This window comes from Otolemur garnettii, unplaced genomic scaffold (genome assembly GCF_000181295.1).
Source record: "Otolemur garnettii isolate 467f Iridium unplaced genomic scaffold, OtoGar3 scaffold00007, whole genome shotgun sequence".
Taxonomy (NCBI): domain Eukaryota; kingdom Metazoa; phylum Chordata; class Mammalia; order Primates; family Galagidae; genus Otolemur; species Otolemur garnettii.
The window spans coordinates 20,217,422-20,237,217 of NW_003852402.1; the positions used below are offsets into that span (position 1 = coordinate 20,217,422).

The 19,796-nt window shown below is 37.7% G+C and overlaps 1 protein-coding gene across 6 annotated transcripts in view; it reads right to left on the reverse strand.

Annotated features, from left to right (window-relative positions):
- Nucleotides 1-251: 251 nt before the first annotated feature.
- The window catches only part of NR1H4 (nuclear receptor subfamily 1 group H member 4), a 75,568-nt gene continuing 56,023 nt past the window's right edge, over nt 252-19,796 (reverse strand). For all 6 annotated transcript variants that reach the window (XM_012801244.2, XM_003783315.3, XM_012801243.2 and 3 more), the window contains 5 exons: nt 18,218-18,316; nt 17,789-17,888; nt 14,331-14,477; nt 2,343-2,456; nt 252-869 (listed from right to left, as the gene is read on the reverse strand). In XM_012801244.2, the coding sequence (XP_012656698.1) occupies nt 631-869; nt 2,343-2,456; nt 14,331-14,477; nt 17,789-17,888; nt 18,218-18,316 (699 nt within the window). In that variant the 3' untranslated portion in view covers nt 252-630. The remainder of the gene's footprint in view (nt 870-2,342; nt 2,457-14,330; nt 14,478-17,788; nt 17,889-18,217; nt 18,317-19,796) is intronic.

A 19,796-nucleotide genomic window follows, 5' to 3' on the forward strand; every position in this document is an offset into this window, starting at 1 on the left:
TTGTGTAAAAATTATTAAATTTCTGCACACTATTCTCTTGGAACTTCAAAGAAAAGGATACGATTAGAGGCTTTTAGGAAGGAATGAATAATCACCAGGACTTTTCCAGAATAATAGAACTGCCATTTATGTTGTAAGAGCTTTTCTGTCTGCGTAAATTCCCCACCCCACCCCAGGTTCAGTAGGATGGCTTGCAGCATTTAAAGAAATAAAAGTTTTCATAGTTGTCAAATTTTCCTCCCAAAGAAAAACCTATTGCCACAATGTTCAGTTTATTGCCAAACTTGAATGCAATGCTTTAATAAAATATATACTGAATACGTTAAAATAAAGAGCAAAATGAGATTTCCCCCCCTAGTTCCACAGATAGAATTGAAGCAACAATCAATTTAATTAGGCAATCAGGGCGATCAGAGTGTGGGATTCCCTGGAGCCTGTGAGAGGGAGAGCCGAGAAAGCGCTTCTGCCTAGTCCTGTGCTTACAGTTGCGGAAGTCAGATGCGTAATTACTACATAAATATTCATCAAGATTTCTTGAATGAAACCAAGTACAAATAAAACGAAGGAAAGCTATGCATCAGATTTCTATCATGAGGGAAAAGCATCCAGACCGGCCCCCGGCTGCGCCCGTCACTGCACGTCCCAGACTTCGCAGAGCAGCGGGGTGAACTTGTGGTCGTTCACCCGCCAGGACATCAGCATCTCCGCGTGGTGATGATTGAACGTCCGCAGTTCGGTCAGGCGACCCAGGAGACAGGCGAAATGCTGCGGGTTCTCAGGCTGATGAATCTTACACAACTTCTGGAGCACATCCAGCAGCGGTTCCTGAAGCTTCTCTATCGCCTCTCTATCCTTTATGTATTGTCTATCTGTTCGGGAGTTTAGAGTAAAACAACAAAGTAGCAAGCATTAATTTGGCATCATTATAGCCATGTCGACTCTTCTGAAGTGCAAGTTCACTAAAGTACCCTTTAAACGGACATGCTGTTCCAACTTGATGAATTTTTACACACAGAGATATGTACTCATATAATTGCAACTAGATCCTAAGAAGCCTCCTGAAATTCCCATTCCAATCAAAAACCCTAACACTGGACTTAGCATCTTTTCTGTTGGGTCAAATCTTAGTAGCAGAATTGCTGGGTCATAGGACATATCCATGTGGCAATACCAGGAGCTCAGTGGGTAGGGCGATGGCCACATACAAGGAGAACCCAGCCTGGGCCTGCAGAACAACAATAACAACTATGACAAAAAAATAGCTGGACATTGTGGCAAGTGCCTGTAGTCCCAGCTACTTGGGAGGCTGAGGCAAAAGAATCACTTGAGCCCAAGAGTTTGAGGTTGCTGTGAGCTATGACACCATAGCACTCTACCAAGGGTGACATAGTGAAACTCTTTCTCATATTAAAAAAACAAAAAGAAAGACATATCCATGTATAATTTTAGTAGTTTCCTTTTCTTCATCATAAATCATAATTTTGATGGTAGAACAAATAAAGTAACAAGGAGCATATGTCTCAATATCATGTATAAAAATGGTTTAAGGCTAACATTGTAATTATGCTTTCCAAATCATGCACATGGCCTCACTTGCTCCCAAGTTATTAAATATAAAGATGGAGACAGATTGTTGCATTACAAAGATGTATTCATTTCAACAATGTTTAGAACAAAAAAATTAGAAATACCCTGAATAGACAAACATATGGTAAAAATTAAGTAAATGATTATGTATCTATACAGTGGAATATGGCAACAAACGCTTACCACTATATTTTAATGAGTTGGGAAAAGACTTTTGAAGAAATGAAAACTTAGGAAAGAAGACATGGTGTGTTCTCTATTACATTAAAACACACATAGTTTCATTTATACCCTGCTCAAATATCAACCAGTTAGAAAAGCCCTCCCTAACCACTAATCAAAATAGCATTTTTCTACCACTTCCTTTCTTTATATTCTTATTGTTAATTTTTTTGCAGCATTTGTCACCTCCTGATAAATTATTTTTGTTTGTTTCTTCATTTATCTTTTTTTTTCACCTTCCCAAAATGTAAGCCCCATGGGAACTGTAATCTGCTATATTCCCAATGTCTAGAACTATGCTTAGGACATAGTAAGTGTTCAATATTCATTTATTAAATGAATGAGTGTGATGCTTAGAAAAAGACGGAGAAGCAATCCACTGATCTGTTAACAGAGGTTCAATTTGAATGGTAGAATTGTAGGCCATCTTACTTTTTCCTTCTATTTCTGTGTTTTCTAGATTTTTTTCAGTAAACGTCATTATAAAACATCAGTAAACTAGCATAAAAATTCCAACATGACACTGAAATTACCTGGAGAGAGGATAACAATCGCTGTAAGCAGAGCATACTCTTCCTGAGTCATCTTCAATTCCCCAATACTTTTATAAAAACTAAACATAGGCGTTATATACTCATCAGAGATACCTACAAGGGAAGTTGCAGAATCACAGTAAAAGTTTGGAGTGACTGAAAACTAGACACACATTATATGCTAATTGTACACATGTTAATCTTTGCCCCCATATGCACACATTCAAATAATTGGCGTCTATTATTTACCCCAAAGGAAGTACATTGCAAAGAAGACCAGTTAACAAAATCCTCAAAATACAGCCTGATCAATGATTTGTATGCATATGTTTAATTACTACTGAATAATAAATGATAACGCTCCTGAATTGCTTCTCAGGAACATCATCATTTTCTAGATGGTGTTTAGTTAATCTTCTTAATATTAACATCTGTAATCAATGCAGAGATAGTACCTTAACTAACAGAAGTACAAACGGCATCATTTGATAAACAGGCCATGGTTCTTATTAAAGTACTCTGCATTGAACTTGGACTTTCTCTTCCAACTCAGTAGGTCCAAAATCAAGGACACCTTGTACAGAACTAGACTCTTAAATCTTCCTCCAAGCCCACTCCTGTCCTGGTGTTCCCATTCTCAGAGGCTGGCATCCTCACCCACCCAGTCGCCTGGCCTGGAAACTGACATTCAGCTGGTGAGTCCTGTGGCTTCCCCCTGCTCACTCCCACCACCTTCTCCACTGCAGCTGGCACCTTAGTTTAAGCTCCCATCTCCCCGCACTGGTCTTCCTGACTTCAGTTTGGTCCCCTTCAACCCATCCTCTACCCAGATACCAGAATGACTTTTCTAAAATTCAAATCACTTATTTTCTCCCCACCTCTTATAAACCTTGAAAAACCCTCTGTGGCTTTTGACGTAGTGTTTTAATTTTCTTCCTTTGCCCAGAGCTGCCTCTGGGACTTATCCCCTGCTTATCTTACCACTCACTATTATAATGGTAGGAGTTCATGGATATTGACTATTCATCATATATGAGGCGCTGTTCTAAACACTTATGCTAGGAATCATTTAATATTTCTAATCACCATAAAGTAGATTCAGAGAGGTTATGGAACTAGCCCAAACACACACAGGGCTGCTGAGAAGTGGACCCAAGATTCAAACCGGAGCTGGCAGGCTCCAGAGTCCTGATGGTTAGCTATGCCTCAGCGGAGCCACGGTCCTGTTCCACCTCAGTTCCCTTAGGCCACCTTTAGTTCCCTACACGAGTCACACTGCCCAGTTTTTGTAGATGATGTTCCCTCTACTTGGAACAGCCTCCTTCTCCTCTGTCTAGGTCAATCGTCTTCGTAATTTAGGACTTCTTTGTGCCACTTCCTCCATTCATTCAACAAATATTACCTTAATGCCTAGTCTGTGCCTGGCTCAACTCCACAAAAGCCTTGGCTGGAGAACTGCGGAGACAGCAAAGCAAAGCAACAATGACAGCAAGAACCCTGTGATGTGACTTACAGATGAATTAAGATGAGGATGAGCTTTACAGGATTGGGCCAGATGAGAACAGACTCATTTTTTCCTTCACAAACCAGATCTAGGGCCAAAGAGCTTTGCCTGAACCAAACCAGAATAAAACTTGCTTCCAGGTGCTACGGAATGGCGTTATCATCTAACGGCACACTTCACAGAAAGTGAATTTATCAGAAAATCTAAGTCTTTACCTTTAGAAAAATGTCAAGGATCTTCCCAAATTGAATTCTTGGCCTTTCCCTTTCTGATCAAAACACCACACTCTTCTCCCCCTTGACTTTGGATTTTTTTTTAATTGGTCCCAGTGGGTTCTATCAACAACAGAGTCTTTGTTGAGCAACTCAGGGACTGCACCCCCTGGAAGAATGCCCTTTATCCAGCTGTTGCCGATTGAAGGGAATACCCAGGAGCAAACTAGCTACAAGGTACAATGCAGAGGACTGGAGTATGTGAGCCTGGCTTCCAGCAGATGCTGCGGTTATAAGGCTGGGAGCCAATAATTATAATAATAGCCATTATTGTTCTTATTCACAAGAATTAAATCAACACATTAGTCCATCTTACTCTTAGATTAAGCTTGTGCATACTTGTTTTACAGAGCTTTGTTGGAGTTTTTTGTTATGTATCTTTTTAATACACATTTGATTAGATATGTTGGGGTTTTTTAAGTCCTATAGACTTCTGGGGATAAATACCAATTGTCTGATTTGTGTGATTTGCCTCAATATTTTTCTAAGGAATCAAAGCCAAAGTAAGATCTGCATTTTCTCGGTAAGGTTGTTCTTTTTCATCTTCAAGAAACGTCAATCTTTATGCTTTCTTCAGCATTAAGAGACGATACCCATCATTTGTAGTTACCTGAAATAATAATTCAGGGCTATGCCATTACTTTAAATAGTACATGAGAATTTGGGGATAATATTCAAGGCAACTGATTTGAAAATATTTATTTTTAAAAAATCATCTTTGATTACTTAATTTTTCATTTCATTTGTCCTTCTAAGTCCCTGCTCAGCTTCCAAAGATATTACCTCCAAGACCTATCTAATTACAGTTGATAACGTTTGGGGAAAAGTAGGCTAAAATGTTTATTATAATTATTTCATCTTGCGCATGTTCTAAAAGCCAAGAGTGAATATAGTGAAATCTAGAAAACAAATAATAGGAGAGTTAAAAAAAATTTTCCTATGGATGGATCAAATCTAAATCTGCACTTGGAATTACAGTCAACAACCAGAATTAAGCAAGCTGGTATAAACCAGTGCAAGCCAGCACTTTCTAACGCAAGAAATGTAACAATAACATCTTCCTGAAGGGGGCAGCCTTCGCCTGTCTTCCTGTTCCTCCTTCCTGCAGCATGCTTAAACCGCGCCTTCTTTCTGCTGGCACGACCCATTACGTGATTTTTGGCCACAAGGGGTAGCTATTTTCCAACTTAACTGCAAAGACTTTACCAAGGAAAAGTTAGAAGTTGCAAAAAGAGTTTATGATTTTTGCTCCTGTTTCTTATTTATTTTCTCCTTAAAAAAAAAAGGAGGTCTGTGATTGATAAATTAATTTTTTAATGGTCAGAAAGATTCTTAGAGAGAATAACAATTTGATAGAATTAACACCCTATGTTTTAAGTTGTTTTAAATATAAATGGCTTTTATTTCCTATTTCCCGGTCTTAATTGGGAACGAAAACAAAGCAGGTTTCTTTGTGTGTGTGTGTGTATTATGTGTGTTTGTGCATGCATCTATACAAGACACATCTTTTAGTATCTTAAATACCTCTATATGATTTATTACAATGGACATTCTCAATATAAAGTGAGCATATTGTGTAAAATGGTACTATTGCCAGGTTAGATGACTCATGCCTATAATCCTAGTACTTTGGGAGGCTGAGGCAGGTAGATTGCTTGAGCTCACAAGTTTGAGATCAGCCTGAGCAAGAGCAAGACCTTGTCTTTAAAAATATAAATAAATAAAGAAAAATAAAATAATAAAATGTTACCATTTGTTTAAAGCCACATAACTTGAAATTTTTGTAGAAATGGCACCACCCCATAGCAGAAAGATTAATGCATATCTGACATAGCACAGAGGGCTATGTCTGCCTTCTGCTGTATTTTCAAACTAAACTCTTACTATCCCAATGGTTTTCCTATGAACTAATAACACCGATTCTAGTTCCTAAAGCTCCATAGCCATTTTCCATGATAGAGGCAGATCCTAGCTCCAGCCTGAGGTCCAGCCACTATCAGCCTCCTTTGCCATATCAGAAGTGGGAGCAGTCAGGGACAGCAGTGCAATTCTGGCCCATGAGACTAAACTACTGAGAGTTTCTACTGGGACTCTCTTGAGAAAGATTCCTTCTCAGGAAGAGACCACCTCTTTTTCCTTCGGCCACAGTTGTGCCTGGATGTAATGCCTAGAATTGCAGTGGCCATTAGATGACCAGGAGGAGAACCAGCCTATGGAGAAGGCCAAGTACCAGGCACAGCAGGGCAGAAATACCAGAAGGCCTGTGCTTCTGAGGGTGAGTCGATACGCTGAGTTAACCAGTCCCGCTGCCACATTTCCTGTGCTTCCTGTCTGAGCTAACACATGTCACTACTTTTTTAGGCTATGTTGAGTTAGATTTTCTGTTTTCCATCAGCCAAGAATATTCTAACTCACAGTTCCCCTGGCGAGGAGATACACGTTTGATGCCTTGACGCTTTTTTTTCCTGAAGTGTAAGAGAGAATCCTTGTTCGGCTGGGGCACCTCACCCATGTCGTAAGGCCAAATTCGAATTTTGCTTTCTCTGTGGGGCTTTTCCTGTCACAAAGAAGCAGAACTCGCTGCTTCCTTATCTATGTTCATTTCTATTGCACTGACCATGATTCATATCTTCCCTTCCCATTGCAGTATGAAATAATAAATTAGGAGAGCAGGAGACAATTACTATATCCCCAATGCTTCGCCCATAAAGAGTGTTCCACTGATGCATGTGATCATCTCTGGATCTCCAGTAACTAGTGTCCTGCAACAGACATGAGAGGAGATTAACAAATGATTGTTTAAATTACACCGTAGTGTCTTTTGCTAGTTCCTTGTGACAAAGGTGACATAGTTGTGAGATGCAGTCGGGACAAGGGATGCTGTGAAGACAATGGAGGCATTGTCGTGGTGCTGAGACTGGACCTTGTCCTCTGTTTCAATTGTCAAACTCTACCTAGGGAATCATTTGTACCACCGTCTTGGCCCTAAGTAGAAATAAAAAAACTGCCGTCAAATTATTAACTCAGAACTACTTTCAATATAAAATATTTACCTGAAAATAGTTAATAAATAATATACTTCTCATTAGTCCTAGTGGCTAAAAATTATCTGGCCAGATTAGTTCTCACTGGTGCTTAGGAGTTTGTACCGGCAAGTACCAGACTCATCTCAACAACATTCACTAATATTTGTGCACCTAGTATGTGCCAGGCCCTGTGTTAGTGCTGGCAACTCCAAGTCCTCAAGCAGTTAACACATCAATGCAGAAGGCAGATGCAGGCAGCCCTCTACAGCTATGGGTTCCATTCTATGAATTCAACTAACCACAGACTGAACGTATTTGGGAAAAAAATTGTGACTACAATAAACATCTACAGAATTTTTTTCTTGTCATCCCCTAAACAATACAGTATATCAACTATTTTCATTGTATTATGTATTATAAGTAATTAGAGAGGATTTACAATACATGAGATGATGTGTATAGTTCATAGGCAAGTAGTGTACCATTTTATATCAGGGATTGAAGCATCCTTGGATTTGGGGATCCAAAAGAGGTCCTAGAACCAATCCCCCATGGATTCAGAGGGACGATTATACACAAGTAAAGACATAACATCCCAAACCAAGCAAGTGCAAAGGGTTTGGGAAACAGAGCTAAGGCACAGTGGGTTTGGCCTAGGGGACAACAGAAATCTGCTCACTCATGTTCCTTCAATACTTCTTCCTAAATTTTTTTTTTTTTTTGAGACAGAGCCTCAAGCTGTCCCCCTGGGTAGAGTGCTGTGGCATCACAGCTCACAGCAACCTCCAACTCCTGGGCTCAAGCGAAGTCCCCTGCCTCTGCCTCCCAAGTTGCTGGGACCACAGGCGCCTGCCACAACACCTGGCTATTTTTTTTCGGTTGCAGCCATCATTGTTGTTTGGCGGCCCCGGGCTGGATTCAAACCCACCACCTTAGGTGTATGTGGCTGGCACCTTAGCCACTTGAGCCACAGGCACCGAGCCACTTCTTCCTAATTTAAAGAAGATTTCTCCCTATCATTTGAGTCCCACGTTTGCCCAGGCCAAAACTATAACGTGACCACTTAGAAAAGCAAAATTAGAGATGTTAAGAATTCTAAACTTTAAGCATTTCACCTTTCTAATAACGATCTGGCTATTTGCCTCTTTATATTTCCAACCCTTCTGTCAAAGTCAGGATGTGAACTGATAGTCAGCTTCGATTTCCATCTTGGAAAACTGTAGTTGTGGTAACTATTTTCATGTTGTACACGTTGCAAAGGCTAAAGCAGTGACATCAAAGAACAAGAAAGCAAGCATAGCGTACTTTAGCACAGTAACACTGACCGCAGCAACTTCATCACTCTAAGATTATCCCTGTCTTTGGCCTCATTGTCTCCATTTATCATATCATCTATGTAACAACAATTTGGAATTACTAAGTGCCACTCCTACTGTTTTACTCATCTAAAGGGCAGGAAGGGTGTTTTACACAGTCTTTATATTCCCTAGTAACCAAAACTTGGGCAAATATTAGCCAGTGCTTTTCAACATTTTTTATCTCACGGCACACTTGAGTCTATAGTTAAACTTCCTCGGCACATTTAAATTATGTTGACGAAAAAAAAAAAGAGTAAAGAATAGACTTACTGTGCTTTGAACTTCTTTTGAAAATAATTTACTTAATGATCTTTAAAAATGTTCACAGCACAGCTAAGATCTTTCACGGCACACCAGGGTGCCCCACAGCACACCCACTGAACATCACTGTATTAGACCTGGGTGAGTGATGGGTGCAACACACACAAAGAATGCTGGGCTTTGAGTTAGAACACCTGCCTTTATTTCCTGACACTCTGCTGATTAGCTGTTCCATGCACATAAAACAAAACATTACAAAATCGCAAGATACATTGTCATGCTGATAAACACTTACTGCGTTGAATACTTTTATGTCTCTTCTGGGGATCAAAAAAGGCCCAGAACTACTATAAATTTCAGGGGTTATTTGAAATGAACAGAACAAGTTGCTACGAACGGTGAGAGGTTATTGCTAATTTCCTTAATGTTGAAACATAAACTCATTCGGCATCAGCAAGCCTATTTCAGTCCTATCATATTTTATATCATATGATTGTTCCTACTTTTATTAAAAATTTCAGCGTAAAAACCTCATTTGTATTATAATGCTACATTAGGAATAAAATTATTGATGCACCAGAATTGTGTAGAAACAATTCACCCGCAGGTTTTTATCAGATGCATGCTCTAAAGCCTCAATTAACATAAATAAACACTCACTCTCATTAAGCAAGAGCACCCCAGGAGACAATATCTTTGTACATATCGCTGGGATTTAATAATGACAAAACAAAATATGAATTTGAAGAAAAAGAAAAGAAATTTCACATTATATTCCTTAAAGAGTTCTGTAGGCATAAACAAGGTAACTTTCAGACACAACCTTACTCTGGAGTTAAATGTACAAAAGAAATAAGAATGGGTTATATTAGCATAAGAATAAAAAGTTATTCTGAAAGGTCATCTGGCAAGATCAAGTTTCTATGTGGCAGCGTGGAGGAGGCAATGTTCCGAAACTCCACTGGGAGAAGCAAATTCATAAATATTAATAAATGGAAGTATCATTATAAACCATAAAATAGGAAGCAGCATGAGCGTTTGGGTGGTTTTTTATTGTCACAATACACGGTTGATATTTGGGGAGAGGATCTTATTATGAACTGGAGACATGCATATTTATTTACCTAGATCATAGTTTGGAAAACTTCTTTCTTGAACTGCTCTGAAACTTGAAGTATCCCAAGTTCTGAAACTTAGGAAATTACAAGCAAGATTCTTTTTCTTTTTTCAATTATACATATTTTAATGAGCAAGACCGTCATCATTTCTTGCCTACTGAGTGCATTAGTCTCTTTACAGGCTCCCTCCTTTCTGTGAGGGGGAAGATAAGTTCGGCCAGTGGAATGTCAGTAGAAGCAGTGTCGATCCCTTCTGAGGGATCCTTCCCTCATGGGGAGAGTGTGATGTTCCTTTCCCCCCCTGCCCTCCTCCCTGGCTGGCATGAGATTGTACCCGAATGATAGGGAGCCGTTTTAGACCTTACAGACGTGGTCAGCGCTCTGTGGATGGATGAGCAGCCACAGAGAAGGATGCTATGAAGCTGCCCTATCAGTCCTCATGCCCAGACTAGAAATAATTTTCTATCTTGCTCAGTCCCTCTTTATTCTTATGAAGTCGGTGTTACAGCAGGCAAACCTCTAACTAAAATGAGACATGATACGGGATCATTTCTTCTCATGTACATTTTCCCCAGAAGATGAAGTCTTGAGGATTGGGACTTTATCTTATTCATCTCTATATCTCTACTGTACCTGGCCCATGGAAGTACTCCCTATGGCTAAACCTGCTTTGGCTCGGGACCCTGGAGGGCTGATGAAGCCAAAGATTAAAAAAAAAAAAAAAAAAAAATGAGAGCTGAGCACCTGTGAGGGGGGCAGAGAGAGACAGAGATGGAGAAAAGCTGCTAAATAATTCCGCTTCACATGCCCTGTCATCGAAACACTTCAATTCATATGACAGCTATTGTGCCCCTTTTTAAATTACCGTCTGGCCCCTAATCAACTCTAAATGCCTCATGTTTGAGGAAAAGGAAAAAGGGAACACAGCAGAATTCCACACCCAGACTGTCTTTTTCCTTTATACTCAAATGGAAAAGAGGTATGTTTCCTAAATTAACTACTTGCCTGTAGGCAAGGTCTGGAAAAATGAGACCTTTGGTTAGCTGTCGGTCTGGGTTACAAATAACTGTGAAATTCAGGAGAACAGCCATCTGAGAAGTACAGAGATGGGCCAGCCTCATAACTGGAGACAAACCCCCATTCATTCATCCCAAAGACATGTACTCGCTGCCTGGTAGAAAACACTGACTCAAAAAAAGAAAGACCCTGCCTTGTGAGACTCTTATTACCAAAATCCAGGCACGGCTGCAGAAGAAATATTAAAGTTAGACATGATTGCGAAAAGATCAAATTGATTAGCGGGTCTATTTCAATAGCTTTTTTATAAAGGGGACCATGTAGGGGTGGTGCCTGTGGCTCAAAGGAGTATGGTGCCGGCCCCATATGCCAGAAGTGGTGGGTTCAAACCCAGCCCCGGCCAAAAACTGCAAGAAAGAAAAAAAAAAAAAGAAAGAAAGAAAAGAAAAGTACCACATAGCCAATATGGAGTAAAGCCTAAATTCAAGGCTGGTTTCATAGTCAGCATCTTAAAATAGTCACCTGTTTCTTGATGAATACCCCAAACACACATTAACTACAGTACAAATCATTTGAGAGTTAAAGGGACCTGACTATAAAATGAATAATATTTTGTCACAGGTTGTTATCTCCTTGTATTAGTTTTTTAAAAAATTAGATCTAACTCATGGATTTTCCTAAAGAGAGCTCCAAGCCAGAGCCAAATAAATGACCAAGGTAAGCTGGTGAGGTTTTATCTACCACAGGTTGAAGCCACCACGATTTTCTGCAGAGAGAACCACCAATCTACCTTCGGCAGCCCAGACCAACAAGGAAATTCATCGCTGTGAAAATTTAGCTTGTGTCCTGTAACTCTTGCCTAAGTTGAACTGCCACTCATGGCTCGCAGCTTTAAAAATCAGAATATGTAAGTAGCTGGCTGAGTGACTGGCTAAACAACAAATCAAAACCAAAATCATTCAATTACTTCAGGGAAAAAAAGCAGTGAGACTTGTAGAACTGGATGGTGCCGTAGGGGTTATCTGACTCAAGCTTTCCCCCTCATCCCGCACCCACACACACACATATGCACAAACACACAGGAGATAAATTAAGGCCCAGGTAGGTGACAAAGTCTGTCGAGAGCCGAAATGCATAGTTCTTAACAAAGTAATATCTTTCAAAGAGTGATAAGCTGCACAATACATCTCCCAGATCCTTTCTCTCCTCTCCTGGCAGCAAGGCTCACAGCCTTGAAACTTGCGGCCTTCCAACAGGCTTGTCCTAACAATGCTGGGCAATTAGTAAAGCTTGATTTTGATATGTTTCCTTCTCGGCTCACAAATCTTCCAGAATTATGGAGGAAATAGCAAAATCTTGAGCTCAACCTTCATGACCCCCAGCCACCCAGTTCTGACATTTTTTTTTCCTTTTTAATTTCCCTTTAATGCAATCAACTCAGCTACTCACACATCTGTGAGTGTGGGCCTGAGCTTCCTTGCCTCTCCCGCTTTGTTCCTGGTGGGCATCCAAAGCTAATCTCATTCAAGGCCCAGCTCAACTGCCAGCAAAACCTTTTTGGAGCCCTGCCAACTAGAAGTCATCATTTCTCTCAGTTTTTCTCTTCTACATTTTCTTAAAATCAGGCACAGTTCATCTCTTCCCACTAGACCAGAAACTTCTATAGGGAAGGAACATTGATTTCTCTCTTCATGGCCACCATAGTACCTTGCTCTTAAATATTTGACAAACTAATCACTATATTCTCAATATATTGAGAATAACTCTTCTTTTAAAAGTGTTTAAGTTTTTTTTTAATCTATTGGTGATGCTAATTATACTTTACATTTTTAACTAGGAGGAAGAGATATAATGAATATGGAAAGACTGCTTTTAAGGATAATTCTTAATTTTTAAATTATTTTACTTATATCACAGATGCAAATCTGCCTGAAAAACTTCCTTCCAATTCCTATTCCAAGTTACTGGTTTTAAAAGTCTGTCAACTTATTTCAGTCAATCACAGAATGATAATACTTGACAAGGAAAAGATCTCGAGAAGTTTTTCCATCTTATTCATCCTCTGCCCCCTCCCAATCCCTGTGTGAAATCTTTCAGGAAAAGAAGAACTTATTCTATTTTAAGAATTTCCTAAGATAAATTGCACAAAATTCTTGGTAATTAATTTTGATGTCACTCTAGACCTTCCTGTCACAGTATTGCTCCAGAATAAGTCAAACTGAGTCACATGTGGTATTATTCTATCTCTGGAAAGGCAGTATAGAACAGTAATCAAGACACAGGCTTCTGAAATTAGACGTTTTTTCTGTCTTGGGGAAAGTTATTTGACCTTTCTCTGAGTTTCTACATCTCTGAAATAGGAACAATAATAGTACTTATTTCATAGGATTTGGGCAAGGATTTGATGAAATCATATGCATTTAGAACAGTGTAAATGATAAATATTGCTGCTATCATGTATTTCTATTTTATTTTGATAGAGATAGGTAATGGGAACAGCTTGTTACTCGGTCTTTCATATCTTAAGGTTTTAAAAACAATGAATTTTGTTCTGCACCAAATTAACCCATTTTCTGGTGTTATTTTTCATTACACTAATTTTCTAAACTTTTTTTATTTTTTTATTACACATACATGTGTTTAGTAGGTTTCCACTTTTGCCTTCACAAAATTAAAAAGGCTTAAAATTTAATAACAATAACAACGTTTAAGATAAGGACTAGAAACAAAACCTCATAAAGAACGAATGAAGATAAATACATTTAGGAAAGAAATCAGATGACTGCTGAATCAAAATACTAAGCAATCACAATAATGCAAAGAAAGTAACATTCACATTGTCAAATAAGAGTATGTCTATCATAGAATGCTCTGACTCTGAGGTTCAGTACGGAGTCATCAGTTAACTTCTTATTATTATTTTTTCCAAAGTCTCAAAAAAGAGACAACTAATATTTATAAATAAAAGTAAAAGATAATTTCAAAAACAGATCATGTCAAATCTTATAGATAATAGAAAAAGAAGACTTCAAAATCATCTACTTAATCTGGATTTACCTGATATTAAAATTGGAGAAAATATACTATAGTTTTCTAAACTTTATAAGTAGTTTTTTAGCCTCTTTTCTTAGGGCAGTGAAGAGAGAGCTTCTGATGTTTACAATTACAATAGGGATTTTTGAACAAAGCCTGTAAAAGTTCTATCTATTCCTCTGGCCCCATGCTCCAGGGCTGGTGGGTTTGAACCCAGCCTGGGCCTACTTAAAAAAAAAAAAAAATTCTATTTAAGGCATATCTTTTTAAAGCCACTCTCCATGCTAAACAGTATGGACATATAACAGTTTTACATAAGATAGGCGAGAGCACTGCCTTCATGGGGTGAGCCTGTTTTACTTGCAGAAACAAACTCTTTTATCACGAACCAAAACTTACCACTCTTTCGAATTCTCTCTTCTAGCAAGTCAACATGTCCAGCTGGAAGTTTCTTATTAAAAATCTCGGCTGAACGGAGGAACATAGCTTCAACTGCAGACCCTTTCAGCAAAGCAATCTGATCTTCATGGTCTAAAGTCTGAAAGCCTGAATAAATATGATAATCAAACCAGTATCAAGGAATTGGACTTGTATAACAATTTTTCACTTTATATATGTAGAACAAGATTTCATCATCCTCATCATCATCACCACTGATAAAATATTTCCACAAAGTGGTTTTGTAATTGTTTTACAGTTGGGTAGTCCAGTGGAGTCAATAACTATTGTACTCCCCAAAATAGAAGCCAACTTTTATCTTCACTGAGTAGGATTTATTGAATGAGTTAGGCAAAGGGAGATGTCAAGTCCTTGCCAGATATATATATTTATGGCAGAGACAGACTGATTCAGATGCAGCAACCCTTAGAAGCCAGATGTAGGCAGATATACTATGAGCCTTCATTCTAGTCACACCTGCCATGAAAGGGCCAACTTCACAGAATGGAAACACCCACAAGCCAGACAAAACATTACGTGCATCTAGAATATTTGGCTGATTCATGAGTCTTCAGTCAATCTAGACAATGGGTAGCATTTCTCTCAAAAGCCAATTAAAATCATATTGTGGTATCTGCTCTGAACCTCAGACTGCACCATGCAGGGTGGGGGAAACCAGAAAAATATGGAAAGAATGGCCAAGCCAAAAAAATATAACATTGCCCTGAAAATCCAATGTGCTTATCCAGACTTGTATGATGCAGTTCCCAACAGCCTCCCTGACCTCATTCCCCACACTCTTTGTGCTCCAGCCACTGGCTCTGCTGTGTATACACAAGCCCAGTTTTGCCCCTGGGATGGATGCTCTTCTCAGACGTTGCCATGTCCCACTCCCTCACTGCAATCAGGTCTTTCTCTGCTCCAGAATTACCTATCCTAAAAGAACACTCCCAGCCCTCACTGGTCTCTCCCTGCTTTATTTTTGTTCATAGAACTTAGCACTACCTGACATGACATTATAGATTTATTTGATTATGTGTCAACAGTCTGCCACCTCTACTGAGGGTAAACTGGCCCAAGATGTCAGAAACATTGTTTTGTTTACTTCTGTATCCCCAGCGTCTAGCATATAATAGGTACCCAAAGTTATTTGTTGAATAATTGAATGAATGAATGGGAAACAAAACAAAAAGCTCATTTGCATGCTGGTACACACACACAAAACTAATATAAAAATAGAGAAAAAAAATAATACCATTAGGGTCTAAATGGCTTAGGGAAGGATTAAACAACAATGAGAGACTAGAGAAGCATGCAATGCTAAAGATTCAGAGTCATTATTCTTGAGACTCTGAGCTTCTCTGAGGGCAGCAGCCACGCCTTCTTCCCTCTGGGTCTCCAGCACCCTGGACAGTGCCTGGCATACACTATGCTTAATGAACTACTGCATGGAGTGACTCAATTTCATTTTTCACCAATGGCCTTCCAGTATTCCTATTATATCCCTATTACTACTATTCATTAATAAAGTTATCTCTATAGTGATTGCTAAATAATTTTTCTTCCTTCTCCAGGGTTTTTGCTGCCTTTTATTTCCTTCTGTATTTTTAAATTTTTCCTTCTGCTCTCCTCACCGCATACATGTTCATTGCACTGCTTTCCTCGGGAGCAATGCAATCGTCATTGGGAAAGAAGAGATGTTAAGATATTGCTAATGCTTTCAGATAAGCTACTTTCTCATGAATATGATTTTTATTTGTCCTCAATTACTTCTTGGCTCAAAACCAACTGACCACTTGAACTGCAAAATCTGCTCCCACAAAAAAATAACCAAAAATATATGTTTCCCTCCTCCAGTTCTTCTCCCCACAGACTTTACTCTTGCATAATTTTGGTTTTGAGTGAGATTGCCTCAACTTAATTAGAATATAGTGAATTAAGTTCTTCTTTCGTTGTTAATAAAGAAATGAGAGGATATTAATGTTTCGACGATAGCAAGAACTTTCTCCACACATTTTATGAATCTCATGTAGGCTTATGTCTATTCGTGACACATTTAATAAAATAATGACAGAAGGGAAATTAACATGTCTAATTAAAATCTTATGTCAGAAGTTCCCTTCTGTAATTTAATATCACAGGGTTATACTGCTATCCTAGGTATTTATTATACTCTCCTTGACCATGAGATTTTACTGTACTAATACTTTTTAAAAACACTGAAACACCTTAAACCTATTGACTTAGATAGCATTGATACAATAGCAGAAAGAATTTGAGACTGAGAAATAAGACTCCTGCACTCCTGTTTTATGCTGGACCCATCAAAAAACTACAGATAAATCTTTCTCCCTTGTCTCACACAAGCAAGTATTCATCCAGCTCTATCAATTTTTGTATCTCTCCTCATTTTTTTCTCACTGCTATTTCTTTACTTTAAGCTCTCTTACTACTGTTCTAAATGCAGTAGTATACTGACTGATATTCCCTACCTCCAGTCCTCCCTATTCAAATACATCTTATGCAAACCTGATAAAGCCTTTATAACAAAAATTTTATTTATCTCTCTAAGCCACCCAAATCTCTTCATAATCCAGGATACATGATTAAATTCTTTATTTAGGCCATTATCATTCTGGTGCCAACTTACCTTATTGTCCATTCAAGGAACCCACCATGGACATTATGTAATAGTCATACTGAATTTTCTCTCCCATTTCTAAAAACCCTATTCTTCATGCCTCATTATCTTTTCATAAGAATATCTCTCAACTTAGAATTCCCCTTCTCCAAGTTTCTGACTAGAAAAATTCTTTTACTCTTAGACTTAACTCAAATATGATCCTCTCTGAAGTCTCCCTTTTCCCCCAGACACAGTTAGCAACTAATTCCTCTCCAATGAAACAAAACTAGTGTGTGTGTGTGTGTGTGTTCATAATACCCTATAACCACTCTCCTTGAAATTAACAGCAAGTATAACAATGCCCTTCGATCACTCTCCTTGAAGTGAATGGCAAGCAATAGCAATGACTTAGTGAATGAATAAATGGTTGAATGATCACTTGCCAAAGTCCCAATTTGTTGATCTATTGATTTGGAAGAATTATAGCTGATTTTAAAAATCCTTTTTGGCTCTAAAATCTCATGTCTATAGTAGTCAGACACATTAATTTAAATCAGCGGTGCCATTCACTTTACAATAACCAGACTTACCTCTCTCAATGTCACAGGAGTAGTTCAGAATACAGCAGAGAAATAACTAAATTCTTATAAGGCAAAATACTGGGTAATAGTATTAATAATATGGATAATAAATCTGATCTCACAGAAATGTTTTGAGAATTGAACAAAACACTTCATGTAAAATTATTAATATAATCTATAAACTCTCAATATTAACTTTTAAATTAAAAAAATACCTGGCAGTCTTTTGGTGAATTCAACGAGGATCTGTACATGACTTGTAGCCATTTCAGTTAAAATGAGAAAATTTTCTTCTGCACTGAATTCTTCTTTTAACTAAATTTTAAGAAAAAAGCAAATGATTAGTAAGCAGACAGAAAATTATAAATCAATATAAAGTCATTAGGCTAAAGAAAAAACATATTTAGAAAATAAAATGTAAAGACCCAGCACATACTTCTCAGATCTTTGGAAAGCAATTACCATTGCCTTCTTACTCTTTAATTGTTTAATCCTGGTAAGAGTTTAAATGTATAATATAACTTAAATTCTCAGTTTTAATCATTTCAAAGTAACATATTTACATATAAATTCCACCTGCAAAAGAATAAAAACTCAAGAAAGTATTAATTTTAAATCCATATATTTTCAGATATTATACATACGATTTTGTTTGTTATTTCCTGAGGCATCCTCTGTTTGTTATATGAATCCATAATATAGTGTAGAAGATTCTGTTGATCTGGGGTGAGTTCAGTTTTCTCCTACACTGGCAAGAAAATAAAAGGTGTTAGGGAGGGTGGTTATAAGGCATTCCTTCTATATGTGCATTTACCTGGGGTGAACTATAACAGAAATCATTAAGAAAAATAATCCCTAAATAAACAGAAACTATAAGCTCTACTATAGTGTTTAATCTCTTTCTTTAGCTCTTTAGGCAAGTCATATTATGTTTCACTAAATTTGTCCCAAGTTACTCATTTTCTATTCATAAAACAGAGGTAACAAAATATTCCTTTCATGTATTTTTTTAGGAATAAATAATAGTCAAATATGAAGCATATTGAGCCCTTCATAATAAGGTCAGTGAAAGTTGAATCATGACTAATGAAATATGCCAACATAGTGTGAACACCATGAATATTATATTCATGTTGAATGTAATGATTCACATGAATACTCTTACAGTGTGGCCCATAGACCAAATCTTTCTGGCTTTATAAATAACGTTTTATTAGAACACAGACACACTCTTTTGCTTATGTATTGTCTATGTTGCTTTTGGATTAAGATGGCAGAGTTGAGTAGTTGTGATAGATACTGTGTGGCCAAAGTCTACAACATCTAGCCCTTTAAAGAAAACTTTGTTGTTCAGTCCACAATCTGGACAATTCAGACCGGAAATTTCTCCTTCCCTTGTAACAGTGTCTTTTGAAAAGTGAGAACAATTTGGCAGAGCCTGTGGCTCAAAGGAGTAGGGTGCTGACCCCATATACCAGAGGTGGCAGGTTCAAACCCTGCCTCTGCCAAAAATTGAAAAAAAAAAAAAAAAAAAAAGTGAGAACAATTATATCAACTCTGCCTCCTTATACCAAAATGTTACTGATAAAGTACTGTGGCAAAATAATACTTTTATATAAAATTATTTTTTCTGAAATTATATAAAATGATATATTAGAAAAACTAAATGTGGATAAAATTTTTATCAATAGTACAAGGAATATTGAGAAGGGTGTGGCTTGATAATTGTGGCTTTTTGGTTTTTCAGCTAATGGCAAATTAAAATTCTACCAAAAGTTTCAGGATACAAAATCAGTAGTATTTCTATATATCAATAATGATCTGGCTAAAAATCAAATTAGTAAGGCAGTCACATTTATTATAGCTACATAAAATTAAACCCTAAGAATATATTTAATGAAGGAAGTAAAATATCTCTACAAGGAAAACTACCAAACACTAATGAAAGAAATTGTAGATGACACAAACAGATGAAAAAAATCCCATGCTTGTGGATTAGAATTAACATTATTAAAATGACCACACTCGCCAAAGCAATCTGCAGGTTTGATGCAATACTAACATCATTTTTTGAAGAATTGGGTGGGGGGAACAATTCTAAAGTTCATAGAACCCCACTCCACAAAAAATGATCTTCAGCAAAATAAACAAAGCTGTAGACATCACATTGCCTGACTTCAAATTATAATACAAGGCTGTAATAAATAAAACAGCATCATATTG